At 52.1% G+C, this 14988-nt stretch overlaps 2 protein-coding genes across 6 annotated transcripts; one reads left to right on the top strand and one right to left on the bottom strand.

Moving 5' to 3' along the window:
* Window positions 1–487: 487 nt before the first annotated feature.
* Window positions 488–4571, bottom strand: Tmem176a (transmembrane protein 176A). Of its 4 annotated transcripts, none has more exons than XM_048786719.1 (8): window positions 4414–4571; window positions 3587–3794; window positions 3127–3237; window positions 2045–2101; window positions 1675–1875; window positions 1084–1194; window positions 912–1005; window positions 488–799 (listed from the first exon to the last, which is right to left on the bottom strand). In XM_048786719.1, the coding sequence occupies exons 2-8, from the start codon at window positions 3776–3778 to the stop codon at window positions 693–695; spliced, it is 873 nt and encodes a 290-aa protein (XP_048642676.1). In that variant the 5' UTR covers window positions 3779–3794; window positions 4414–4571; the 3' UTR covers window positions 488–692. The 4 variants fall into 4 exon arrangements, with proteins under 4 accessions (XP_048642676.1, XP_015349171.1, XP_048642677.1 ...); XM_015493685.2 differs by having other exon boundaries at window positions 1660–1875; XM_048786720.1 differs by lacking the exon at window positions 912–1005.
* Window positions 4572–4832: 261 nt separating this feature from the next.
* On the top strand, window positions 4833–14173 carry Tmem176b (transmembrane protein 176B). 2 transcript variants are annotated; one of them, XM_015493688.2, is made up of 9 exons: window positions 4847–4990; window positions 7404–7423; window positions 7581–7789; window positions 9450–9566; window positions 9870–9926; window positions 10170–10394; window positions 11200–11319; window positions 11722–12212; window positions 13102–14173. In XM_015493688.2, exons 3-8 carry the CDS (start codon window positions 7583–7585, stop codon window positions 11803–11805), a joined length of 810 nt encoding a protein of 269 aa, XP_015349174.1. In that variant the 5' UTR covers window positions 4847–4990; window positions 7404–7423; window positions 7581–7582; the 3' UTR covers window positions 11806–12212; window positions 13102–14173. The 2 variants fall into 2 exon arrangements, with proteins under 2 accessions (XP_015349175.1, XP_015349174.1); XM_015493689.2 differs by lacking the exon at window positions 7404–7423 and having other exon boundaries at window positions 4833–4990.
* The last annotated feature ends 815 nt before the right edge of the window (window positions 14174–14988 follow it).

The raw sequence follows: 14988 nt of genomic DNA on the forward strand, positions 1-14988 counted from the left end.
ATTTGAGAGTTTCCCTCATTTTTCTGGTAGTTTACCCATAGATTTAAAAACAAATGATTCATATCCTGCATTTTAGTTCTTTCCCTTCCATGGGACAATTATTCTGGGTTTTTTTTTTCATCATACTGTTGGACATCCTATCTTGAAAAAGATGATTTCTAAAATAATTTTATCTTGGTGTTATGTGTCTACTTCTTAATATTGTCAAATGGTCAAAATAAAAATCCAATCATCAAATGGCCGAGCATTTACCTTTTTAAATCTGAATGACAGGGAGCAGGACTCAGAGTCTCCGCACCCTGCATCCTTCATACCCAGGCATTAGGATCCGCAGCTGCAGAACCAGACTCAAAGGGGGTCTAGGTTCAGGACCAGCAACTCTAGACCCGGGTACAAGGTTGGATCTGTGGGAGGAGCGTCTTGGGTTTGTGATTGGCTCACGCTCCGCTGCCCTCCCAGCCAAGAGAACTTCCCTGGAACAGCAAAGTAAGAATCCAGGAGCAATTTATTTTCAAATTACTGCAAAGGAGGGGACAGGGAGGGGTGCAGGATGACGAAGTGAGCAGTGGAGAGTGGAGAGCTGTTTGAAGGTCGGTGGAGCAGGGCACGGCCATGGTCGTGGGACGAGCATGACCCCACGGTTGTGAGGTTATTGGAGTCTCTTCCCTCCAGTTTGCTGGTTCTTCCAAGAGTCAGATACGGGGACAGGTAGAGCAGAAGGAGCACCTTCTCCTTCCGAAGGAATGAGTGCTCAGGGCTAGATCCCATTTGCTCCCAGTAGTTTCCTCTCTTGTCTTTTCTAAGGGAGAAAGAGAGCAAGACAACCCCAATCAGGAGAGAAAGGGCAGATTCTCTCTTCCAGGACAGCTTGATTCTGGAGTCAGCCAGATCTAACACTGGCCGAAAGGTACCTGATTCAAAAAGCACCAAAGGGCTGACATAGCTATGAACTTCCCTGGCTTCCTGGGCTCTTGGGCTGGAGACACTTGATTGAAAACAGGATTTCTGAGTTGGGGTAGAAAGGCACGATGCTGTGAACAGCTCTACTACCCGCAACACACAGACACACATTTAGGGACTCACCTTCTTCGGGGGGAATCTTCTCCAGCAGTACAGGCACAGCGGGGCCAGAGATGCCAGAAGCAATAGAACCCAGACACCCATGAGCATGGCCTGGAGGCTTATGACCAGGGCCTGGGGACAGAGGGCCAAAGCCAGGGTCACCAGATTCAGTGGCTCTCCTTCCCTTTCCATGCTTTTTGCCAATTTTGTGGCTTCTGGAGGTGAGTCAGTGCATCCCGTGTGTAGGATGCAGCTAGAATCCCTTCCCTCTGGGCTTCAGTGTCCTCATCTCTACGGAGATGGACTTGGGTCTAGGACTGGATTCCCTGACAACCTCCAAGACTTGAGAGGACCAAGGGAGCAGTCTCCTTTAACGTCTTTGCAACACGTTGAAGTCCTGCGGCCCCGGTTTTCTCATGGTCGGTATTTTAGGGCTTGTCTGTGCCATGGTCTGCAGCACTCACGGTCGCAGGAGCTCTTCCTGTGGTGCTTGGTGACGATCATCAGGTGAAGAGCAGGGGCACCTGTTTCTGTGGACGGCCTTATTCTCGCCCCTTCCTGGCCCTCCCTGCCCACTCCTTCACATTGGCCACCTACCTTCAGCATGTTCACCTGGGAGATGCACAGGTTTAGCCTTCTGACTTCTTTGGGACTTGGGGTGATGGGGGATTTAGTGGGCCAATTTTCTGAGTAGATTTTACAGTCATCTTCATCTGCAAAGTAGTGGTATTCATGGAAGTAACTAGCCCCAATTACGATGGCTGCAATGGCGGTGCAGAAAGATGCCAGTATGAGAAGGGTCCTCAGCAGGGCCTGGGGAGGGGAGGAGGCAGGGGCAGACTTCAGCAATGCAGTCTCTCCCAGAGCCTGCACTGGGGACAAAAGGGCCATGCTTGGTGACATTCAAGTATGATGGGGTAGGAGGCTTGGACTGGCCTCTGGCCTGAGCCTCCTTCCTTCCCCTGCCCTGACCTGAACTCACCCAGCAAATTCCACCCCGTTTCTCGTAAAGAAATCCAGCAACTCCAGCCAGCACGGCCTGGGGAGAGATTAAATCAGCAGTGACGTGCACAGGAAACGTGAGTGCCTCTGTGTCCCCATGGGCACACCATGTATGTTCCTAGGTTTTGCGCTAAGCAGTAGTTATGTAACTACTGAGGATGCTGAGTTGGGTCAAACCCCTGAGGCTACAGAATGCTCTGTTCTAGTGACATCTAGAAGTGCTTGTGGTCAAGCCAGGTGTGAGCCTTTCCTCCCTTCTCCAAAACCCTCCTTTTTGAGCCACACCAGGTGCCTCATGAGAGTTCCAGGGTTGGGGCAATCTTAGGGGTGGAAGTCCAGGTTGTGGAGAAGCTCTCAAGGCAGGATGTCTTTGGTTAGCCCCAGGTCCCAGGGCCTGTCCCAACAGCTCTACAGTTCATTTGGTTAGGCTCAAAGAATCAGAAAGTCTGGTGTAGCCCTGAGGACAGATGGATCCAAATCCTGTTTGGCTATTCTGTAACTAATCCAAGTGTTTCTATCACTGGATGGATTGGGATGATGTCTTTTGTTTCTATCTCTCTAAGTGTGTTTTACTATCCCAAGAGTGCAAGTCTGTCGGAGAGTCCCCAGGTCCACCATGAGCAGCCCACTGAGCTCCCATTGAAGATTGCACACACACATCTCTTGACCTTTGTGCCTGGATTCCCACTGATGTGCAGAGCACAACAGGGAACTAGGAGGCTACGCTTCCTCTGGGGATTGCAGACTCTCTATCTGCCTCCCCTATCTCAGGGCAGACATCTGGAGGTGAGTAGGTCCTTAGAGCCTTAGCTAATAACTGGGACAATGGAAACGAGGACCTATACTGGTGGGAAGGGCACTGGGCAGGGGACCAGAGAGACGACCCTGTGACTTCAGACATCGCCCCACTTCCTTTGGTTATTTTCTTATCTGCACCAATGACAAACTGACCTAGATAGTTAGGGTCTTTTCGATGGCTAACATTCTGTTCCACCATGTTGGGGTGGTCCTGGGAAGTCCTATCCTTCTGTTGGGAGGTTGGTCACCTGCTGCCTCACTTACCACAGCCCCGGTCCAGATGGCAGCTCCCAAGTAGCAGAATCTGGTGGGCCTGTAGATATAGAGGAATCCCCCCAGGATGCCACTCAGGACACCTAGCACCAGCTGCACCACCTGGAAGACAGAGGACCTAAAGACAAGCTCCTAGGTGCCTGCACAGAGGCAGCCCTGCCCCCAGGCCTTATGGTGGCTTTGTGGACCCATACTTCAGGTACTGGTGGTTAAAACCCAGAGAGGGGACTCTTTCAACTCATTCCCCTGCCTCCTGCCCCATGCCCTGCTTGTAATGAGAAGATGGAGAAACTGATTTCTAAGAAGAAGAGAAAACTGGCCCAGCACCTATTTGGAGAGAGACTGGCAGAGAGTGTGTGACCCACAAGAAGAGGGTCCTTTCCTTGGCCTAATGTGAGGGACAGGGATGTCCCACCAGGGAGGGTCCCGTGAGATGGGCAGCCACACTCACCCAGGAGGCCACCAGCAGCCGGCTGTTGCTGAGGGTCTGGGGGGCTGTGCCTCCGGGGAGGGCTGGGAGCCGCAGCAGAGAGCATCCTGCCAACAGGAGCTTGGCCAGAGCCGACTCCTGGTGGACGTGCACACTGATGTGGGTGGGTTGCAGGGCCTCGGGAGCCACCTCACCATCGTCTGCAGTCCCCATGTCCTTGGATAACAGGCTGTGAGGGAGGACAGGAGAGCGAGGAAGAGCAGCTGGTAGATGTTCGCAGGTTCACTGGAGTTCCGGAGATCAGGGCCAGAGTGCCCAGAGTCACTGGGTGGCTTCCCTGGTCACAGAGCCACACATGTGGCCCTTCTTGAAGGCTATCTTCAGGGCAGCCTGACCCTGCCAGGGCTCCTCCTCCACCTCATATCTGTTCCTGCCACTCACGGTCAGACCCTGGCGTCAGGGTCAAGCTCTCCGTGGGCCTCACCTGTCCACCACCTGCCCCCAGCTGGGCTCTCCTCTGGCCTCTCCTCTCCAGAGCCCTCTGACTGTTCAAATCCCGAGGCCCCCAAGCTCTGGCCCTCTGTTGAGCTTCCATTTTGGCGGCTCTTCCCCGGAGGGCCCTGGAGACCCCTCAGCCCCTCCAGTGAAGCGCACTCAGCACTGACCATGCCACTTGCCCCACTAGTGGTGGGGTGGAGGTCAAAGGCCAGAACCCTCCTTGCCTCTTCCCTTCCCATCTGCTGGAGCCATCCCGGTGGGGTGGTCCCTCTCTCCCCGGCCAGCTCTGAAGGAGCCAGGCCTGTGGGGGGCGAGGTGGTGCTGGGGGGCCAGGGCTGGGGCCTCCTCACCTGCTCTCCTCAGGGCCCCTGAGCGAGTGTGTGGCAGGGAGAGCTGTGAGGACCGCGAAGGAGCTGGTTGGCGCCCAGGACCCTGCCCTGGCTGAAGGAGGAAGTTGGTGGGGAGCCAGAGGGATGGAGACTGAGGGCAGTGACCAAACTTTAGCACTTCCCAGCAGACAGCTGGGGCTGGGGATCCTCAGGGGCTTTCCAGACTATGGTGTCACTGGGCACTGGGGAGCTGGAGCCATGAAGGGTAGGCACACAACTGACATGCCCTGGGGGATCCTATGAAGGTGTCCCCTCTTCCAGCCCCTGTCAGGCCAGGGCTTTCTGAGCAAGTGTGTGCCTCTGCTGCATGCTGTCTGAGTAGGGGTGTGTGTGTGTGTGTGTGTGTGTGTATGATGGAACCCCCCAAGATGGGCCCCTTGGTTTCAGCCACTTGCTGGGAAGTTTCGAGGCTGCCTCAGGCCCTCTTCCTCTACCCCTGCCTCCTGCTCCCCTCCCTCCCAACCACCCTGCAGGGTCCTCAGCTCCAAGTCTTCTCCTCCCAGCTTGCTCGGCTCTGCCAGCTCCCAGAGGACAGCAGGTGAGGCAGGGCCCTCCACTGCCCAGGGTCCCTTCAAGACTGAAGCCGCCTGAGGGGAGGAGAGGCCGGCACCTGCTCTGCCCCTCCTTCCCCAGCGCCTCCCGTCTCTGTCCTGGGCTTGGGTGGATGGAGCTCCTTCAAGACTGAGCCCTGAGGGCTGTGGGTAGAGGGAGCAGGGTGCTCTGTCCCCAACCCCTTGAGCACTGGGAGGAAGGACCGGGAAGTGTCCAGGGCAGAGGGCAGAGCCCACTGCATGGAATCAGTGGAAGGTGGGGATGGAGTCTTACGCGTGCTGGAGGGTCCAGATCTTGCTCTTCAGAGGGTTGGAGTGGGGTGGGAGGAGTACCCAGGGAGCCTTCTGGTAAAGTATCTGAGCACAGGACACATTCAGTACTGCAACCTGATGCCAACTCTGGGTCTCCAACAGAAGATCTGAAATCCAGGGCTGGTGTTCCTTCTGTGTGCCCATGAGTGAGCCTGGATCTCTTTTTTGCCTTCTCCAAGCTATCAAACACCTGTTCTTTTACTCAAAGAAGGCTGCTGGTGGTGGTGGTGGTGGGGTGTGAGATATTCCGAGAGTGGCAGCATACAGTGGGAGGTGGTATCGGAGTCGATATTACTATTTGATTTAATCTGTGACACTTCATTTGCATGCCTTGTTAGAGTCACCTATGTAGGATTTCTCTTGGAGCTAGGGAAGTCAATTTTAAATTATATATGGAGAAATAATTTCCCAAAAATGGGCATGATGATTTTGAAAAAATAGCATAGGGAATCACAAAACAGCATAATCAGACATTAAGCTCTATACTAATTAAATTGGAGTAATGGTGCAGAGCTCATCAGACACACCAATGGGCAGAGTAGGAAGACTGGAGTAGACCTCCCTTCCTATGGGAACTTTATTTTTGCTCAGGAGAGCATCTTGAGTTGCTGAAAGATGACATATTTCACAAACAGACGCTATCCTTCAGAAGTTAAGCATCCGAACAACTATAAAAACTCAGATCCACGTCTTCCAAATTAGGACACAAATTCCAGAGGGATCAATATTAAAAAGTAAAACCAAAAGCCTAAAATCACTTAGAAGAAAACATGGGAGAATTATTTTAACATCTGGAACTGGGATGACCTTTTAAAGTATGTGATATGACCTAGGAAGCATAAAAAGGAGGAAGAGCTTTTATAAATTTAAACTAGAGTTTTAAAAATGAAAACTATGAAAATACAAGCAAAGTCAAAATATAAATAACAACTTGTAAAGAAATAACTGCAACTCGTGGCAGAGATTGTAAGCTTTTTTGTATATACAAAGAAATTCAATAAAGACCAAAACAAAATAAAATAGGAAGCACATAGGATATAGAGGAAGAGCTCACAAAACAAATGACAATGGCTCTTAACACATGAAAAGATGATGGACCTCATTTATGATAAGAATGAAAATTAAAATATAATAGATACTGGAATATATTTGAATGAAAATTTAAAATATAGTGGAATAGCTCCAGAAGGCACATTGGCAGTTACCTGCAGCTGGTGGTTGGGGTGCTTACCGGGGAGAATCATTGAATCATTTTTTTTTCAACATAGATATCTACATCTTGATCGTAATAGTGGTTGCACAAAGGTATAAATTTGTCAAAATTCATTGATGATCTCAATGCTTTAAATGCTTATCACATTTAAAATGGAGCATTTTATTGCGCAAAATTACTAACATCTGCAATGGAATGTTATTTCCCATCTAATATTGAAATAGAAGAGTTTGCTTCACCCTCTTGTGCCGTGGGGAGGGCAGCTCCACTCCTGTCGGCTGCTGCTCCCTCTGTGGAGAGTGACTGTTCGTACCCTCTGAAATTGTAATGCACATTTCCACATTGGCTATAATAGAAAAGCGTTGGAAATGACCTAAAAGCTGTCGATCAGGGAACACTTATATAAATCATGATGGATTCATACACCTGATGCTATGCAGCTAAGCAAATGAATAAAGAAGCTTTTCATGGATACATGTAGGATTGTTCTACAAACATATACTAATAGGAAAGCAGCATTGTGCTGACCAGTGTGTACAGGATACTGCCATTTCTAGGAAAAGGGGCGAGAAAGATTATTTTTAGACCATTTTGGGTGTGAAAAATGTCATTGGAAGATATGTAGGAAATGGATCATGTTACTTTCCATTTGGGAGGCAACTAGACGTCAGGGAGAAAAAGACAGAAGAGAGGTCTTAAAGGTATAATGGAGATAGAACCCAGGGCCTCGCACATGCCAGGCAAGTGCTGTACCCCGAGCCACATCTCCATATCTCTTGAACTTTTTAACTAGTGAAAGTGTTGTGTGCAAACATATATACCGAGTCACTAAAATTATTCCGAATTTTTTCTTTGTCCTATCCTACACCCCACAGGTCATTTTGGGTCCAATAAGGTATGTGGTGAAATTCTGGATTTGCACCCCAGGGTAAGGTTGTTGGGACATTGGTATTGGTCCAGGAGGACCTCTGGACTCAACCAGGTCAGGTATGGCTTTTCACCTCACCTGATTCTCAGACTCCATTCACTCTTGTCTGGCTTTTCCCTACCAGGCATGATGACCCAAAACAAGGTGACCGTGAACGGAGTTGATGTGGTCTCTACGCTGTCCCAGCCCACCCACATTGATATCCACATCCACCAGGAATCGGCCTTGACACAGCTGCTGAAAGCTGGGGCTTCCCTGAAGCAGTTCATTTCACGCCCTGGGGATACTGGGCCTTCTGGGGCCAGGATAAACAATGCGCAGCTGGCTCTGGGGGTGAGTGTGGGGGGCTAGGTGGGACACCAAGGTGACCCAGAGGATGGAGAATAGGAAGTGAAAAGGAAAGTGCTGAGTCCCACCAGGAGGGACATGAACTCTGTGCGTTTTCCGTCATGTTTGGGAGAAGGCTTAGAGGGTTCCCCACTGAGGATGGGATGGAAAGAAATGGCGCAGAGCGGGCAGTGCCAGCCTAGGGCGGGGCAGCAGGCAGAAGACTCTCTGGAGCTGCTAGTGCAATTGGGACTGAGGGCTGCAGGTACAAGGCCATTTGCTGGGCCCTTCACCTGGGCTGTCACCTAAACATGCTCCACATCCTGCAGAGAGTTCATAACACAAATGATCAGGTGGATCCGGTGATGGGAGAAACAAGAATCACACCTTGTGTCCTGGGCAGGCAGGAGTGGAGGCTGCACCAGACCCTGAGCGCAGAAGGACTGGGTTTAGAAAAGGTGGTGGCAGCAGCAGAAGCAAAGGAATTCCAGGTGAAGGAAATGGCAGGAACAAAGGTTAAGAGGCCAGAAAGCCTATGCAATCATAAAGAGCAGAGAGAATCAGACTTTCAGCTGAGAGCCTCGTGGCCAGCTGAGGGCCTTGAATGACAGGGAGGCCTGGTGAGTCGGCCTCGGAGGCAGGAGGGCTGTGGGTGGGCTCCAAGCAGGAACCTGGGCCCTGGCTGCCTCCGAGCAGGAGGTGTCCAGGTCAGACGTATGGAACGTCTGCTCTCACTGGTCGTAGCAGAAGTGGGGAGGAAATAAAGGCATCCCCACCCTTGTGTTTGGGTCTCTGTGACTTGGGAGTCACTGGCTTTGGGATATGAGGGAAGACATGGGTTCAAGATGCCGAGGTCTGGAGTGTGGCCGACTGGGAGACAGGAGTCCTGGAGGGCAAGCAAGGGACCCTGGAGCGCAGGAGCACAGTGGATTTTAGCTGCGACTGAGCTGAGATGTTCCCAGGACGTGCAGCTGGTGGTACCCAGGAGCCTGTGATTGTTGGGTTTCCTGGGAAGTTGGAGTTAGGGTTGCATGGTTTATTGAGGGGTAGCACCTATGAAATGAAAAGAGATGAGAAGGGTCGGGCAGGGGGCTCTCAGCCTGCAGAGCAGTGCTGACGAGGTCTCTGTTGGGGAGCTCCCTAGCCACATCACAAGATTCCACATTGGGCGTGATGGCCTTGAACCATTATCTTGCTCAATCCCTGGCTGGGACGCCATCCCCAAAGAATGTGCCCTCAGCTTGAAAGAGGAGGGGGACCCCAAAGGAGCTGAGCTGGGTAGGCTCTCAGCCACCACACTCCTTTCTGGATGGGGTCACACACTTTTGTGCCTACCACAGAGCCCCGTGGGGCCAGAAGCTGAGGTGAGACAGAGTATCTGGACCACAGAATGAGACTCCCAAGGGAGAAGGGGGAGAAAAAAGGAGGACTCACCAGGTGGATGAGGAAGTGCTTATATTCAGAAGAAGCCAGGAAGGAAAACAGGTCAAACCTACGAGAGGGAGGAGTGCAGCTCCTTGAAAGCTGAGGGAACAGAACCTTCTGGAGTCGGAGCTGCCGAGAAGAGGTAGACAGAGGAGAGGCAGGAAGCCCCTGGGCAGAGAGGGGAGGCTGCCCTGGGGTGTGCAGGCCACGGGGAGAGTCGACTTTTTATCCTGTCTTTCAGGTGACCCAGATATTGCTGGGGGTTGTGAGCTGTACTCTCGGAGTGTGTCTCTACTTTGGGCCTGGGACCGGGTCGGAGCTGCGGGCCTCTGGCTGTGCCTTCTGGGCAGGCTGTGTGGTGAGGAAGGAGGTGGCCAGGAGCTCAGAGGGAGGCAAGGGGTTGGCGGAGAAAGTTCCTTTGGCTCTGGGTGGGGGACTTGCGGAAGCCACCAGAGTCCAGGAAGCCGTCTTGCCCTTTTTGTCTTCAAGGCAAGGTTGGGAAGGCAGGGAGAGTGTGGAATTGAAGTTCCGTTCAGGCGCCAGGTTTCCTCACTTGTCTCTTGAACCCTGCTTCGCTCTGGATGTCTGGGAACCATTGGAGGAGGGTGGGTCAGTTCAGGGGAGTAGGCTGGAGGCCTTCTCCTGGTGTCTTCTCTTCCAGGCCATCATAGCCGGAGCTGGGGCCATTGCCCATGAGAAGTACCCGGGCAAACTCTCCGTGAGTCAGGGTCATCCGCATCTTTCTCTCCTATCTTTTCCATCTCTTCCCTCCTGGGTCTAGTTTTCCTGCTCAGTTTTCTGTCTTCTACCCTTTGGTTCTCAACATCCTGAGGATACCCCTGGGGGTGTTGACGGGGTTTTCTGTGACAGGAGCTGGGGTAGGAGAGACAGGTTGGAGGGTGGGGACTTCATGGCTCTGCCATTGCTGGATAGAATCTGCATCTTGACATTCTCCTTCCAGGGCTGTGTGTCAGGCCTGCTCATCCTTGCGTGTATTGCCACAGCAGTGGCTGCGACTGTCCTCTGTGTGACTAGCTTAGTCTGGCAAACCAATGGCTCCTCCGTCACGGAGATCAACTCTCCGTGTGATGGTCTCAACACAACCACTAGTTACAGATACAAGTGGAGGAGCTACAACGACAAATGGAGGGAGGAGAGGTGCAGGAATTACATGGAGAAGATGATGGTGAGGAAGGGTGCAGCCTTCCAGGGACCCACCCTGATCCTGGGCTCCGAGGAACGGGGACAATGGAGGGCTGAGGTGCAGGCTTTACACCTGGACCTCACCCAGGTCTCACTAAGCCAAAGATGTTTCTCAACCCCCCACAACATGGAGATTCCCTGAATCTAGGGGATGAGGAGCAGGGAGGAGACTGTGGGCCACCCTCCTGGCTTTTTGCGGGTGTTGCTGGTTATCTCTTGCTATCTACAAACCATCCCACAACATAAAGCTCTAGTTGGTTCTTTCTGAGAGTTTTGTAGGTTCCCTGGGCTCAGACTTGGGTTTTCCCATGTGGTTGCAGGCAGATGCTTTTTGGGGGTGGTCATTTGAGGGCATGAGGACAGCTCTTGGCTGGGAGCTCAGCTGGGGCTTCAGCCAGAGTTTGCAATGACTTCTCCAGGAAGCTCTTAGCACGCAACAAGCTCCCGGGCGTAGAGCTGTGAGCGACTCAAGAGGGGGAAACGGAAGCTGCCAGGCTGGTTGGAGGCTGCTTGTCACTGTGTGGGCCATTCCCATTGGGTTTTACGGCCAAGGCAGACCCTTCCAGATTCAAGGGAGTGGAGAAAGAGACCCCACTTCTCCAGAGGGTGGCGAGGAGCCACTGCAGAAGCCAGGGGGATGGAGGGATGGTGGTCCCTGCTGCCGGGAAACGCAGTCTACCTTGGTGGGAAGTGGCTCGCGCAGGGTCCTGTGCTTTGATAAGGTGGTGGTCTGGACGGGATCTGAGGGGCTGGCTCCTGACCGTATCTCTTTCTTCCTTTATCTCCAGAAAATGTTCTTAGCGTTCTGTTCCCTGCTTGCAGCTGTCTGTATCCTGAAGATCATCTTGGCTTTGGCTTCCCTGGGACTGTGTCTCCGGAGTGTGTGTGTCCAGAGCTCCCAGCCCCTGGTGAGGTGTCCGGGAGGTGCTGCTGAGTGGTGTGGGTCTGAGCAGTAAAACAGCGGGAGAGGGAGGAGCATCGGGGCCTGAACTCCCTTGTCCAAGGCAGGCCCCACCTCAGAGGCTGGGCTCCCCACTGCTCTGTCTGGGAATGGGACCCGTTGTGCGTCGGGGGCTAACCCCTGCCTCCCGGTGCCTGTCTGCCCCTTCCTCTACTCCAGCTCCCCACTCTCTCCTCCACTCCGTCCTGGGCACTGCCCATCTCCCCTTCCTCTGCCACCAGGCCCTGTTTGCCACTTCCTGTCAGCCTTTCTGTTCCCTCTTTCCTGGGGTCAACTCCTGGGGAGCTGACTTTGCCCTCAGTGTTTTTTCCTCCCTTTGGTTGATTTTTTCCGTTTGTCTTTTCCCCAGGAGGAGGAAGGGTCAGATAAGAAGCTCCTGGGGGAGGTTCCCTCCGTCTCCAAGGAGAAGACCCCAACTGTGGTCATCTTTTGAGCAGCCTGGCCTGGGGCTCTGCATGTCCCTGTCTGGAGCACCCTGGGCCCACAGGGAGATGGTGACTGTCCCTGGGCCACAGGCGTCCCTCTTGCCTCTGCTGCAGCTGCTGTGCTGCCCTTCTCCAGCCCTCTCTCCCCGCCTTTCCTCCACCACGCTCTTCCAGTGTCTTGGTCCCACGAAGAGGTCTCGTCACATTGGAGAAAGCTGATTGAAATAAAAAACAACCAGAAAAGGAATTGGCACAGAAAGATGGGTCTTCCTCGGTGTTTACACTTTGCGTGTGTTATGAGAGCTTTCAGCCCACGGAGGCGAGGCCCAGCCAGGCTGCGTTTAGTTAGGCTCTGCTCCGTGATCCCAGAGCTGAATGGCCCCTTGCCATCTGCTTCCATTCAGTGTAAGGTGAGGTGACTGTCATGGGCACAGAACCTTCTCACCCTCTGGGATTGGCTGTGAGCCTCAGAACTTTGGCCTGTAGACTTCACAGAACTCTGGGAGCACGGGCAGGACGCCCCTCCTGTTCACTCCCCACTTCCTTTTTCTTGCTCTCTTTGCGGTAGTCTTGGTCCTCTCTCCCTCGCTACACACGCGCATGCGCGCACACACAAACACACTCCCGTGCTGTTCTTCACTTTCTTTGTAAATGATAGAATTAAGTTGTTTTGAAGTTTCTCATTTTCTTTACACATATATGAAAATAACTGCAAAGATGTGATCATTTCTGAAGGTACGGTGCTCCAGTCTCCGCGAGGCGGGTCCTGATCCTTTGCTGCCCCATGGGGAGGAGCTGTTCTGCTGATGTGCAGAAATGCTGAAGTGAGGGGATGTGGCTCTCATGCATGAAAGCCAGGAGCGGGGCCTGTGAGGAGGGTGGTCTTACTCTCCCCAGGGCCCTTCTCCTGCTATTCCTCAGAAAGAGATTTGTTAAATAAGCCTGTGAGACTAGAGTGTGTTCAAGCATTGGATGGGGGTCAGCCAGTCATAGCCTGAGGGGTAATTCAGCCGGCCACCTATTTCATAAATAAAGGCTGAGACACGGCCAGCCCGCTTGCTTACACCTCGTCTCTGGCTGTTTTGGGTTATGGTGGCCGAATTGACACCGAAGGCCCCAAAACCTAAAATATTCACTATCAGGCTTTTGACAAGAACATTTTACATTTTACTGACCTAGGGTAGGAGGGAAGGGTTGGTTTTCCATAGTGATTGAGGGGCGTGGAGTGTTCCAGAATCCTTCCGGCCAGGAGCCAACTGAAGATGGACGGCAAGTGTAAGGCAATGGGTGGGGCTTAGTGAGAGGACATTAGAGTCGAAGGGAGCCGTGAACCCTGATGGTGGGTTTTAGGAGCGACCCTTGAAGCTGAGCAGGAGTGCCAGGGAAGAGGCTGAGATCAGGTGCCGAGGGCCTGAGACGCTGCACCACAGGACTCGGGCGCTGCCCTAGAGTGGGTGTTGAGCCACTGAACGACTTAAGCAGAAAACATACCCCGATTTTTATTTCCATCTCTTACTGATTACAAACCACATCCAACAGCCTGGAAACCTGAACAGGACACATGAAGCTGAACTCTGAGTGTGGGCAGATTGTCATTTCCTCCACAGGCCACACCAGTGCCCTAAGAGGCTAGAACGCTTAGGCAATCAGGACTCACAGAGCTTAACTGGTTTACTCCTCTCCCAAGGTCTGAAATCCACAAACCATCCCTCAGGAAAACCTGAGCCCAGGATCACTGGCAACCCCAACCCAAGGAAAGAAATTAGAGCCTGAACCTCAGCATTTACTTTATGCCAGCTATGGAGCAAGGGAAGCCCCCATTCTTTGCCAAATAAGTAAATGCAAACGTAGTGGAGTCCAGAAGCCAAGCTGGGTTGAGGTGCATATTGTGTCAACAGACAGAATTGGTCAGCTTCCCATCACCATAACAAATCCCAGAGATAATCAATTCACCAAAAAGAAAAGATTATTTTAGTTCATGGCTTTAGAAGTTTAGGCCATGATACACTGTCCCCATTGGTTGTGGGCCTGTGGCAAGACAGCTCATCAAGGCAGGAGCAGGTGGTGGAGCAAATCCACTCACCTCACGATCAGGGAGTGAAAAATAAAAACAACAAGTCTCCTCCACCAAACAACAAACAAAAACATGGAAAGGAGGGGGCTGGGGTTGCACTCTTTTAAGAGCATACCCCCAATGACCTGAGGATCTCTCATCAGACCCCATCTCAAAGGTTCCAGCACCTTCTAGTAGCACCACTCTGGGGAGCAGGCCTTTACCATGTGGACCTTCGGGAGATACTTAAGGCCCAAACCATAGTAGAGACTCACATAGGTAGCCTTCAAGAAAAGCAGATTCATAAAGAGACGTTTATTGTTGCCTGTCTGTGAATCTGTGGTGTTTCTGCATGTCTTGGGAGCAGTGGCACTGACCCCCTGTGCTCCAGTCTGTCTTTCCAAAGATATTTGTGCCTCCTCAGGAGTAGCCCTGGAAAGTAGTGTCTCCTTCTGGAGCAAAGGACAGGCAAGCTTATTGCCTGTTATAAAAGAATCAGGTTCCTTAAACTCAGGGGTCTTCTCCTGGAACCCAGCTGATCACATGTGCAGCTGGCACTTGCAATGCCTCTTTGCATGGCTGTGGGAATTGGGCTCGTGGGACCAGTGCAGAAGGGCTGCATGCTGGTAGCAATGGCTACTGCCATTACTGTGAGTAATAATGGTTCTTTATCTTTTGACTCAGGGGTTTTGTGCTTCTACCAGCATCCATGAAATCGTGGCGGGTTTACATGTTGAACTTCATTGTTCTTGTGTGCTGCTGACTGCAAGGTTTATAACACACAGACTTAGTTTGTGGATATCAAGGAGTTGGCAATTTTGTTAGGAGACAAGATGTGAATCCTAGGCTGCAAGGAATGAATATTACTTTACTGTCAAATGAATGACACATTAGGCAGGAAGCCAGTCAGTGTAGGGAGATGAGGAACAGAAGAAGGGAAGATATAAAGGAGAAGGCACTCAGGGGGAGGGGGTTCTGAGGTTGGTGCGTAAACGGGTGTGACAGGGCAGAATGGTCAGGGTTCTCACACCCCAGTGTTCACGAGTGTATTTGATGGGGCTGAATTATTTGCTCATTCACCAGCTTGATCTCAAGAAACAGTGACCGAGGGGGGGCGGTGAGGTGCTGCCTATTAGTC

The sequence above is a fragment of the Marmota marmota genome, unplaced genomic scaffold (assembly GCF_001458135.2).
Source record: "Marmota marmota marmota unplaced genomic scaffold, marMar, whole genome shotgun sequence".
Classification (NCBI taxonomy): Eukaryota; Metazoa; Chordata; class Mammalia; order Rodentia; family Sciuridae; genus Marmota; species Marmota marmota.